The 12277-nt window shown below is 41.1% G+C and overlaps 1 protein-coding gene across 1 annotated transcript in view; it reads left to right on the top strand.

Moving 5' to 3' along the window:
- Positions 1–12277, top strand: part of LOC126193193 (bifunctional glutamate/proline--tRNA ligase) — a 248437-nt gene that overhangs the window by 217527 nt on the left and 18633 nt on the right. The window contains exons 23-24 of the mRNA XM_049932666.1: positions 1386–1559; positions 10466–10626. Coding sequence (XP_049788623.1) covers positions 1386–1559; positions 10466–10626 — 335 coding nt within the window. The remainder of the gene's footprint in view (positions 1–1385; positions 1560–10465; positions 10627–12277) is intronic.

Genomic DNA, 12277 nt, shown 5'->3' with positions numbered 1-12277 from the left:
CTATATTTATCTATTGAAAGCTATTGATTATTGTGTTTTCTAAAAGCATAAAAAAATTTATTCTTGTTCATACCTATTCTTTTCAGCGCTCTTTATATTGGTATTGTGAGTAGTGTGCTTCCATTTATAATATCAGTTTAATATTGTGCATGTGGTGTTAGCAAATATCAAAGAAGTTTGCCCATTATGAGTCAAATTATTACTAATTGTCACATTTCAGGCACAATTGTACTAGAAACTGTGACACTTTGAATTCTTGAAAATAGGAGAATCGAAGAATTTGAGATGTAATGCTTTCCTGTTGGAATTTTAAAAGTAAGATCGGACTGGTAAGATGATAAATGAGATGGTTCTCTGCAGAATTGGCAAACTGGTATCTTAAGAGAGCCAGAGAGTAATTGAAATACTGGGTACCAGGAAATATTTTTATTCTCAGTCATGACTAAAATGTGACGTCACTGGAAATAATTTTTCTTAACAATGTGCAAATTACTTCATTTTTTTCTAAGGCCATATGCAGATAATTAGTTGAGAGGAACACGTGGAAAACACTGGCAAAAATGACATGACATTTGTTAAGACATCAAGGAGTAACCTCCATGATCTTGAGAAAGATGCGGAGGGTAAAAACTGGAGGGGAGGACACAGATTGTAATGTATTCACCAATAAATAATTGAAGACATTGGATGTGCTACTCCGAGATAAGAGGTTGGCGCAGGAGAGGAATTCATGGTGGGCTGTGTCAAATCACTAGAAGACTGACGATAAACAATCTTGATAGAAAATAAAATATCTTTTAGGTAGCTAAATATCATTGCTACTTTCAAATCATTTAATTTTATAAAGTAAATCGCCTTGAATTATTATTCTTGACACATTGGATAATTAATATCACATGTCATAAATGAAATAATTAGACTTTATAAATGATAATACTCCTATCGAAAGTAAAAAATTTTTATCTGTCAATATTTTAATGCAATTCAAATAATATTCAGTATTAACATTTGTGTTTGTGATATCGGTTTTACACCACTACCCACCAAATGATGACTAACCCTTTTACAGTGCCACAACACTCTTTCTTTTCTTCGTCATGTAATGATGACAGTACAATCTAATTTTATTTTCTATGTTTTATTTTTAAATGTTTCTGTAAGCAGTACTTGGAAGTTTGCTTCCTGAATGTACTATTCATTCATTTGTGACCTATAAATTACGTTACATGTGTAGTTGTCTGTATATTTTATAGTTATACAACTGACCATCATTTATTGAGATGTCTTTGGAATTACGTATTTTTACACTCTCCTTATTATTGTGTTTAATTTCTTTTTGCTGTCATAATATCAAATTGTGTCTTACGCTAAACTATCCATTCCAGGTGGTGATAGTACCATGTGGTATCACCGTAAACATGAAAGATGAAGAGAGGAATGAATTAATCTCTTCCTGTAGACAGCTTGAACAACAATTGAAGGATAAAGGGGTAAGAGCACATGGTGATTATCGAGACAATTACTCTCCTGGTTGGAGATTTAACCACTGGGAGTTAAAGGTTAGTATATTATAATAAACTATCTTCATAATCAAAACAAACCAAATGTATGTTTTGTTTAAATTATAGTAATATTCAGGAAATAATCCCCCCCTCCCATATGAGCATGCAAAATTTGGATGACAGATGGTTGCAAAAAAAAAAAAAAAAAAAAAAAAAAAAAAAAAAAAAAAAAAAAAAAAAAAATAAGAAGAAGAAGGTCAAAACTTTTCACTGAATGAAGTCGGATAGGTGTGCACAATTTGAGACTACACTCTATTGACTTACACAAGAGAGCCAATTGACAATATTTTAAAGGTATTTCTGTTGAGGAAGTTTGATATCCAATACTAAATGCATTGTACTCTACCATTCTCAATGCTGTTACACATTGCATCTTGACCAAATACGTGGGCAAGCTGATGGAGAAGTTACTTGCACTGAATTTCACTCTTCTTTATGCAGAGGTGTTTAAGTTTACTTTGCAGTATTTAACAGAAGATATATATATACATTTACCTGAAGGGTATTTGCATTGCCAGGAGCTGTGCAGCATGGCGTGTGGTGTAGTAACTAGCGTCATTGGTTGGCATGCTTTGGGTCACAAGTTAAAACCTGACCACCAGCTGTTACGTAGTATTTATCATTTCTGAAAGGTTCTTAAAATTTCTTTCCTTTGTATATTCTGGAGTACTTCATGTATGTTTAAATAGCAGTGCTCTCTCCCTCCAGGAGTTCAGTTCTGATCTGTTTTTGCTGTATGTTGGTGTTCGTAGTAAACATGTTTTCATTGCTACCTGTTGCATTTCATTGATAACCCTGCTTTCAGATTTTTACTTGATTCCGGTTACAACATGACATTGTTCAGTGAAAACTCTCTACTTCAGGTCTTCAGCTGCACATCAGGCATTCATCAGTGTGTTTGTAGTAGTTCGCCTACTTTTATTTCTTCATTTCTTGTCCTCGATGTCGACGTACTGCTTTGCAACACTGGCTGAAAAACATGGTTTGTAATTTGGACACTGACTACGGTAAATAATGTAGCTGACAGGTGCACACTTGAGTTTCACAAATGTTTACTTTCACTTTTCACAACCCCCCTTATACACATTTAATATGGCCAGTGCATTATTGTTTAACTTTCCATAAACCTCATTAACAGTTAGGCGAACATCCACATACTGCTACAATAGTTTCCTGTGGACTAACTGTCTCGGGACCAAAAATCAGGCCCATATATATCATCACAATAATAGGTACTGAAACTACACATTGTTTAAAGTTAAATTTACAGAAATTACAATTAAAACTTAACTCATTAAATTAACTGAATACATTGAAAAATTCCGTCTTTTTAACAATTTCCTCTACTACAAGGTTTATGCCAAATTATTTGTTTAAATGATGAAATTAACATGTATAGTTATGAAAACAATACTTATGACAAAACTGTTAATTACTTTGGAATTAATGAAGGGCTGGCTTTGCTAACATGTTTTCGAATAGAGCCCAATAGATACTTGAAGATTACTAGTAATTCATCTTCAAAATGTTTATAATTACTAATTTCACCCCATAATGAAAGATACTAACTACGCATAATTAAAATAAATTGGAAAATAAAGTACATACATAGAACTAAGCAAAAATCAGATCTGGTGTTATGTTCTTTAAAACTAATGGCCAAACTTTCTCTTTTATGGAAATGCAGATTATATTCACGTATGTTAATGGTGATCGGTTAAAATTTTTAAAATGAATTTTAAGGAGGAGGATGGCAAAACAAGAGGGGAAGTAAAAATATCCCAGCTTGCTTCGTCACATGTTCCGTAGACAAAATGGTTGAAGAACATCTAAGCTTCCTGACAAATGTGTTGAAGTGTGTTCAGATTGCAGGGCTTCCACCTCTCAAAAATAAAAATCGTGGGGCATCTAGTGAACGCAGTGGAGTCCATCTTGATCCAAAGAAAAGAAGATCAGCCACAGATTTTCCAACCCAGGGGCACACTGGTGATGTAAGAAGTTTACCCAGAATGTTTTCATACTAACAATGAGTCACAAAGGACTTGTGTGCCAAGGCACACCCTTTGCAAGAACTACTGCATGTACACACCAAATTTTCCTGGAACAAGGTGCAGGAAAGATCTTTTCCTGGCCTTCAGGAGGTACTAACGTCGTGTACAGTCGTAACATCGTATGATGAGAATGCCAAGACAGAACTTCATACCGGTACTAACAGCTGAGGGATAGGTGCAGTTCTAGTGAAAATTCAGGAAGGTACTGAAAAAGTGGTAGCTTATGCCTCCAGAGTACTCTCCAAAGTCAGAGGGACACTACTCTACAAGTGCTTTGTATTGCTTTGCAGTTGTTTGAGCCATCAGCAAATTCCATCATACTTACCCTGGGACAACCAGAAAAAACCTGGGAAATTTTTCATCAGGGATAAATCTGGGAAAATCAAAGAAATTTTTTAGACTTCAAGGAACTTTTCATTGTTTCAGTTTTCAGTTAAATTTTTGTAATTTTGACTGGTAAGAACTGATACTGTAACAAAGAACATTACTGTATCCCACTGCTGCAGAATGGTACTGCAGAAATAAAACAAATGAGAGAAAAAATTAAACTTAAGTTACCAAAAAAATGGTTCAAATGGCTGTGAGCACTATGGGACTTAACATCTGAGGTCATCAGTCCTCTAGAGCTTAGAACTACTGAAACTTAACTAACCTAAGGACATCACACACATCCATGCCCGAGGCAGGATTTGAACCTGCGACCGTAGCGGTCGCGTGGTTCCAGACTGAAGCGCCTAGAACAGCTCGGCCACACTGGCTGGATAAATTACAAAAGAAATGCACCATTTACAACAACAAAACAGTGCACACAAGCGTCTGTCAACAGCAAAATGTGTCAAAGGCTTGAGGACAAAGACTATGCAATACTTCATAACACCTTACTGCTTCCGATGAAAGTGACATCACAGCTTTACATTAGGTTTGTTTGAACAGCTACCAGCGACCCCTCCGCCTGCAGGGGGGAGGCCTCACAGTTCTTTCGTGAGTTTGTGTGTGGCGCACACAGGGCTCCGAGCTATTGTGCAGCCAATTCTTCCTTTACCCTGCCCTCCCTCCCTATCCTTGCTCCTTCCCCATTGCCACATTCTTCCCCTCTCTTGGTGTTCTGATTTATGTCGACCTGGCTATCCACCTGGTTTCCTGTATTGGTTGCAATTTTGTTCCTTTTGCCTGTTGTTTTGTCCTTTTTGTTGTTTATGTCCCCACTTTAGGTTTGACCTCCACTTCAAAATGTCCTGTTTTTAGTGTGAGCCATATGGGGAAGAACTCCCTCCCTAGCATCTATGGTGTGGATTCCACTCCCCCCCTCCCCTTCCTTCGCCTCTCCTTTCCTCACTGTTGCTCCCTTCCACCCTCCTATGTCACCAGCATGTGTAGCCAGTCTATGTGGTGGGGCTGTTATGTACCCATATGGCTGAGCCCCCTGAGTACACAGGGATCACACTACTGATACCAGAGCTGTTCCCTCCCAATGTATGCCAAGAGTGGTTGCTTACCTTCTTGGAGCATCGGAACTCCCGGCATTGGCTGCTGTGCCAGACGGCTCTTTGCTGTGGCTGGGTGGTTCCATGGGGTGAGCCCTGGTCAGCTTGGGTGGTATCAGGTCAGATGCTTGGCCCATGAAGCACATCAAGCTGCAAAAATCTGGCCATTCTCAAATGGCCATCTCTTCTAATGGTGAAGGATCCGTTGTCTGTAAGAGGACGGATGGGAACACATTCACCACCACAAAGCCTTTGTTTTTCGTGGAAAATATAGAGGACAAGTTTGGTGAATTGGAGTGTCGTAGTAAGATACAGTCGGGCTCCCTGTTGATCCTAGGTTCTTCTGCCACCCAATCCACAACTCTTCATGCCTGTGATCGTCTTGGCAATGTCCGGGTGTTTATCACTCTTCACCCATCTCTGAATGTGGACCAGGGAGTAATTTTTCATAGGGACATCATCGTGCAAACTGATGAGGAACTCCGGGCTAATCTGAAGCGGCATGGCTTTCATTTTGTTTGACATGTGCAGAAGGGTCGCTAAGAAAACTGCACTGATACTGGCCACCTTCATTCTGGCTTATGAGGGGGATACCCTCCCAGAGAAGGTCAAGGTACGTGCTACAGATGTGACGTGAAGCCGTACGTCCCTCCACCTGTGCGGTGCTTTCGGTGCTTGCTTTTTCGGCATACGCCTTCCTGCTGTGCGGCGGACCTTTTGTGTGTGGACTGTGAACACCCACTCAGTGAGGGAAGCCCCTGTGTTCCGCCACATGTGTGTGTCAATTGTGCTGACCGCCACTCCCCTTACTCGCCAAAATGCCCGGCTTACAAGAGAGAAAAGAAGATCCAAGAACACAAGTCCCCGGATTGCCTGTCTTATGTTGAGGCTCACAAAAAATATTCAACTTTTGCCTCTTTTACTTCATTTCCTCCTCCTCCCCCTGTCCTTTCCCCAGCAGCCCTGTCCCTCTCTCCCCTTCCCCTACCCCGCAGTTCCCACGACCTTCCGTCAGGGAACCGCTCCCCCACCCTGGCCAAAGAAGTGCCCCCCTTTTTTGGCATCTGCCGGTGATCAGGCTGCCTCCGAGGACCCCTCTCCCCAGCGTCTCTCAGGCCAGAAGACTCTTCCCACTACTTGGCCACCACTTGGCCACAAGGCCCACCATCTGTGCACCCCAAGGTTGCCCACACTCTTTCAGTTTCAAATCTTGCAGAAGCCTGTACGCCCCCTGTACCCTGCCCCCCTCCACCTCAGAAAGAGAAGAAGAAGAAACAAATCCCAAGACAAGATGCCTCCAAGGAGGTTCAATCTGTCCCTCGCAACCTGAGTCTGACATCTTATTTATGGATGTCACTCCACCCTTGTCGGTGACTACTACTGACCAAGTGACCTGACCCCCTCCTCGGCTTCTTCATGTCTACCTTGGACTCTCGCCACATAATCATCCAGTGGAATTGCAATAGATACTATAGTCATCTACCGGAAATGCAATGTCTTGTCTCCTGTTGTGCATTCTGTCTTGTTCTTCAAGAAATGCATTTCCTTGATGACCACTCTCCAACATTTCCTGGTTATCGGGCATTCTGTTGGAACCATGCTGGCCCTGGGGTAGCATCTGATGGGGTCTGCACATTGATTCACTCCAATGTCATTAGTGACTGGGTCCCCCTACATACCAAATTGGAAGCTGTAGTGGTCCAAGTGCCACTTCCTTACGTTGCCTTAATCCAGCAACTCCTGCGCCCAGTTCTCCTCCTTGGGGACGTCAGTGCTTACCATCCACTGTGGGGGATTGTCACTTCAATGGGTAAGGGTATCCTAATTGACCAACTTATCACGGACCTCAATTTGTGTCTCCTCAATGATGGTTCCCCTACCCACTTCAGTGTTGCTCATGGCACCTTCTCTGTTATTGATCTCACAATCTCCTCCCCTGCCCTGGCTTCCCTATATTGGTCATCCCATGATAACCTTTGTGACAGTGACCACTTACGGGTGATTCTATCATTCCCCTGCTGCCGCCTGTAGGACAGGCCCCACGCTGGGCAATCCGTCAGGCCAATTGGCCTTTATATACATCTGCTGTGAACTTTGACACCTCCTTCTCAAATTCCATTGATGTAGTCATGCAAAGCATCTCTGCCACTATTCGTCACGCTGCTGACACTGCTGTCCCCCTATCTGCAGGTTCCCCTCGTCGTCGACTGATGCTGTGGTGGACATAGGATGTCACAGTCACTGTGCAGGACTGCCGACGGGTGCTGCAGCGATTTAAGCGACAGCCTTTACAGACAAACCTGCTCACTTTTAAGCGTCTCCGTGCTAAGGCTCGTTACCTTATTAAGTGCAGTAAAGAGGGATGCTGAGAGAGTTAAACAGACCCCCTCTGTTTCATCCCGCACCACATTGAGCCCTATAATGCATCCTTCACCGAATGGGAATTGGTTGCAGGCTCTTAGCTCTTCACGAGACACAGCCCCAGGCCCAGATTCCATCCAAAACCAGATGATCCAACACTTGGATGTTCCCCAGAGGCAACAGCTCCTCAGGGTCTTCAACTATATATAGCTCAGGGGTGGTTTTCTGTCACAATGGCGAGACAGTATAGTTATCCCCATCTTTCAGACCGGGAAAAACCCATTGTCTCTAGACAGCTACTGCCCAAGTAGCCTGACGAATGTACTCCGTAAACTATCGAAAGGATGGTCAGCTTCCAATTATATTGGGTACCCGAATCTCGGGGCCTTTTGTCCCTGTATCAGTATGGCTTCCCGGGCAGGGCAATCTCCAACTGACCATTTACTCTGATTGGAATCAGCTATCCGACAGGCTTTTACTCACCACCAGCACCTTGTCGCAGTCTTCTTTAACCTACATAAGGCGTATGACGGGTTGGTGCCATCACATTTTAGTTACCCTCCATGATTGGGGCTTCCGTGGTCCTGTTCCAGTTTTTATCTGCGAATTTTTATCTCACCGGCTCTTCCGGGTTTGAGTTGACACTTTACTCAGCACCCCTAAGAAGTAGGAGAATGGTATCCCGCAGGGTTCTGTGCTAAGTATCACACTCTTCCTCATTACCATCCATGGGCTTGTGACCTCTGTCGGACCTCTGGTTACCCCGGAATTGTACGTTGACGATTTTTGCATCTGATGCAGCTCTCATTCCGTAGCATCTGCTGAGCGCCAGCTCCAAGGTGCCATCTGACGGGCCTCTGCATGGGCCACCGCCTATGGCTTCCAGTTTTCTCCCTCCAAAATGTGGGTTATGCATTTTTGTCGTTGACCCACATTACACCCCGATCCAGAATTTTATTTTGGCTACTCCACATTTGCCACCTAAGGACTACATGTATTCGGAATCTTAATGCTCTCTGTCTCCCGGCCCACACATCTTGGGAAGCAGACTGTTTACTCCATCTTTACCATGCTTTGGTTGTCCAGACTAGATTACGGTAGTCAGGTTTATGGCTCAGCAGCTCCTTCCACTTTGAAACTTCTTGACCCTGTCTATCATTGTGGGGTGCATCTGGCTATTAGTGCCTTTCATACTAATCCTGTTGATAGTCTCCTCATAGCGGTGGTTCCCCCTCTACACATCCAACAGCGCCAACTCCTTGTTTCTTACGCAATCGCCATTTGCCAATTCCCTGACCATCTTGTGTACCTTGTGCTCTTCGCCAATGAGGGATGTCTAACTGTTCTACATGTGTGTGTGGTTCATCGATCAGGCATATTGTGTCATCAACGAAACAGTACCAGTATATTACTTTGTATTTTTTTGGTGATATTATGTGTATGAAGATCCTGTTCTCTAGGTTGTTCATGAAAATGTTGGCTAGAAGACTACTAATGGTGATCCCATTGGCAGCCCTTCATGTTGGGAATAAAATTCTTTGTTGAACATAAAGTAATTTTGTGCTTCTGTGTGGTTGCTATTTCATTAATGTGTGAGACTGGTGTGTTTGCTTGTTGTTTTAGTCTTTCTATGGTGATATGATGCTTGTTGTTCTGGTATGACTATGTTCTTGATTCTGTCTACTAGTTCCATTGAGTTTTCTGGGTTCCTGTTGTTTTGAAAAGTGTATATATTCTTTAGTAATGTGTGTGTATGTTGGGCTAGGTGGTATGATGGAGCATTTCTGAATTCAATGACAGATCTTAAAGGAATATGTTCTTTATGCACCTGTGGTAGGGACTTTAGGGTGGGTGCTTTTGGATTGTACATAGCATAAATATGTAGGAACTTTAAAACAAGATACTCAGAACACCTCAGAGCCCTAAAAAGTAACAGCACCCATAGCACATTTGCTGGCCACCTAATAGACCATAATCAGCACCCAGCCACAGCCTACTCCACAAAATGACACTAGCAGAGAGCTTCCACATATAGAAGGGAATAGCAGAAGGCAAACAATTTTTAAATGAAAACACTATGCTCTTTAAAGGCACATTATTTAACACATTAAAGGAACTTTACAGAAAAGCAACACAAACATCTAAAGAAGCCTACACACACACACACACACACACACTGAAGGAGAGAGAAAAAGTAACAAAATTCAAATTCGGCATCAAACTCTCTCTGGAACAAATGAACTCCAACAGATTTAGGAAACACAACAAAATAGTTTTGCAAAGCAAAAAGGAGTTTATAAAAAACGAAATTTCACAAGGTACATTAATGTGTGTGTGCAGTGCCCCCAGAATGCAAAAGGACAGGTGTCACAACAAAACTTGAGTAATAACAAATATATACACAAAACATTGTGACACACCAAAATCACGTTTTTTAAAAGTCAAGGAATGTGCTAACTCACCAATAAAATTCACATTTACATTGTTTGGTTTGCAGATGAAAATCTATCAGTGCAGGCCACCATACAGCCGGTCCTGCAAAACCATATAATATAAAATCACGGTACCAAGCAAAACGAACAAAAACTTTCTTTAAGCCTCACTTTGTTAGATCAGTTACAAGCTAAAATATGTGCACTTTTTACAGTTTTCAATAAACAAAACCCACTGTGAAGACACAGAGGTGCTGAAACAAGTTTAGATGGAAAGAGAAAACAGTGTGTTTGCAAAAAGGTGGAACCTATATCCGATCATTTAATTTGCAGACACAGAAAAAAAGACAAGAGCTGCAGATCCAAAAGATCAATACCATATGTATAATTTGAAAGCCTTCCAGATTTGTCATCTACTTAAAATTAAATTTAAATGTGTGTTTAGGATAAGTCAACACAACCTTCAACTATTTGTTACAGCTATTCTTCTTCTGTAACAGGATTTGGATACAGCTATATTATAGTTCTTCTTCTGTAACAGGATTTTGGTGCAATGTAAATTTTTATTGTTTCAGGGAGTTCCTATAAGAGTAGAAATTGGTCCAAAGGACTTAAAGCAGAAGCAGATTATTGCTGTTCGCCGTGATAATGGAGAGAAAATTCCTATAACTCGTGACTCGGCAGTCAGTGAACTTCAACAGTTATTGGAAACTATTCATCATAGCCTGTTTAACAAGTAAGCCAAAAATGTTCTTTACTGTTGGAAGGTCGCAAGAAGTCGTATTTAGTACTGTCAAACATATGATAAGAAAGATGCTGTTTTATAGTTTTTAAGGAAAAAATGAAAAAAGGAAAAGAATTCAAAGAAAATGCTCTCAAAACCAAGTGTTCTGTAGCTGAATCACAGAAAACAGAGGTTTATTATTGACTTTGTTACAATTTAGAATTCGTCAAAAAGTATTTTATTGGTGCTATAAAAATCCGTAATCTATGCTAGAGGCCCAACATCTAGATTGGATGACACACATCAGGCCTTTGGCTGATGTAGAGTACATCTCAGTACTCGTAACAGTTGCAGACAATATACTGCTAGGTCTGGGCTGCGAATATTTCTAGTAGATTTGCCCAGCCATTTTTATGATCAGACCCTGCTTCTGGTCATGTAGGAACCCAGATGGCACAGTATCAGGCCAAGGCATGATATAGCTCACTACATTGGCAGACTGAGATCTTGAAATATTCCAGCCCTGGCAGCAGAATTTCACAGGCCACTTGCTGGTCTCCCTAGCAACTGCGTGTGAAGTCCGCTAGGAAGGTTGTTGAGGCAACACTTTGTGCTTTAGAAGAAGATTTGGTGCACCAAACCTTAGGCTGCTGCTGAATCTGTAAAATTTGTGACCCTTGAGCAAACACGTCAATTTTCATAACACAAATGGTCGCATGACGTACTTTGTACACATTTAAAGAATAGTTACTTTGTAGGCATGTAAAGAACAGCTGTTTTTGTGTACCAAGGTAAACATGTATTGGCAAAATTACAGTCTAATCTTACTTTAATTAAAAAGTGATAAAGTAAACTTACATTATAAGAGCTATACCACTTTTTAATTAAACAGCTATAATTTAAACTTTTCATCGAATCTCTTTGTTGCCATGTGCAAATATTACCCCATAGTAGTGACACAGTTAGAGCATTAAACAGCACAGTTGCGTCAGATCTCAGCCAGATACTTATTCGATTACTAATTAGGTTTTAGACAACTGCTTCATTGTGAGATTGTGCTGCTAAATCGGAATTTGGGAAATTTTGTTGCACAGGTGGTGTATTTTTTCTCACCTAGCTCACTGTTTATTTTATATTGCTGCTGCTCACTTGTTTGTATGACAGCCCAATTTATCACTGTGTTAGCTGAAGCAACAATGAAGGAATAGATACAGGCTTGTAATTGTAAAACAACAATGGAATGGTACAAGACAATGTTATTTGTGGTTGGTGCACTTTATACATAGGCGTGGCCGCTTGAGTGTTAAACATCACATAGTACACTGTACATTTTTTAATACTTATGTAAACTTTCACACTGATTGTTTTTCCTCTTAGTTCAGTCCAGTTCACAATGCTGGAGACTGGTATGGTATTTAGTGGACTGGGAGTTCGTGACAGTTGACAATTCCCACCATAGGTAACAAAAGCTGTAGAAGTGAAAAAAGGATCACATGGTACCAGAAGACAAGGTTCCGACCATCGTGATGTGGTGCGATACTATTGAATATGTTGAAACATTTGTTCTGCACTAAAGTGCTGCTTCTGTGAAGCCATAAGCTCATCCAGAGAGCTGAGTAAGCCGGGATCCAAGGTACTGTTCAGGAAGGTGAGGTTCCCAACA

Source organism: Schistocerca nitens, chromosome 1 (assembly GCF_023898315.1).
Source record: "Schistocerca nitens isolate TAMUIC-IGC-003100 chromosome 1, iqSchNite1.1, whole genome shotgun sequence".
Lineage (NCBI taxonomy): Eukaryota > Metazoa > Arthropoda > Insecta > Orthoptera > Acrididae > Schistocerca > Schistocerca nitens.
Note: the sequence above shows the minus strand (reverse complement) of the source record. Positions and strands in the feature narration are given on the sequence as shown.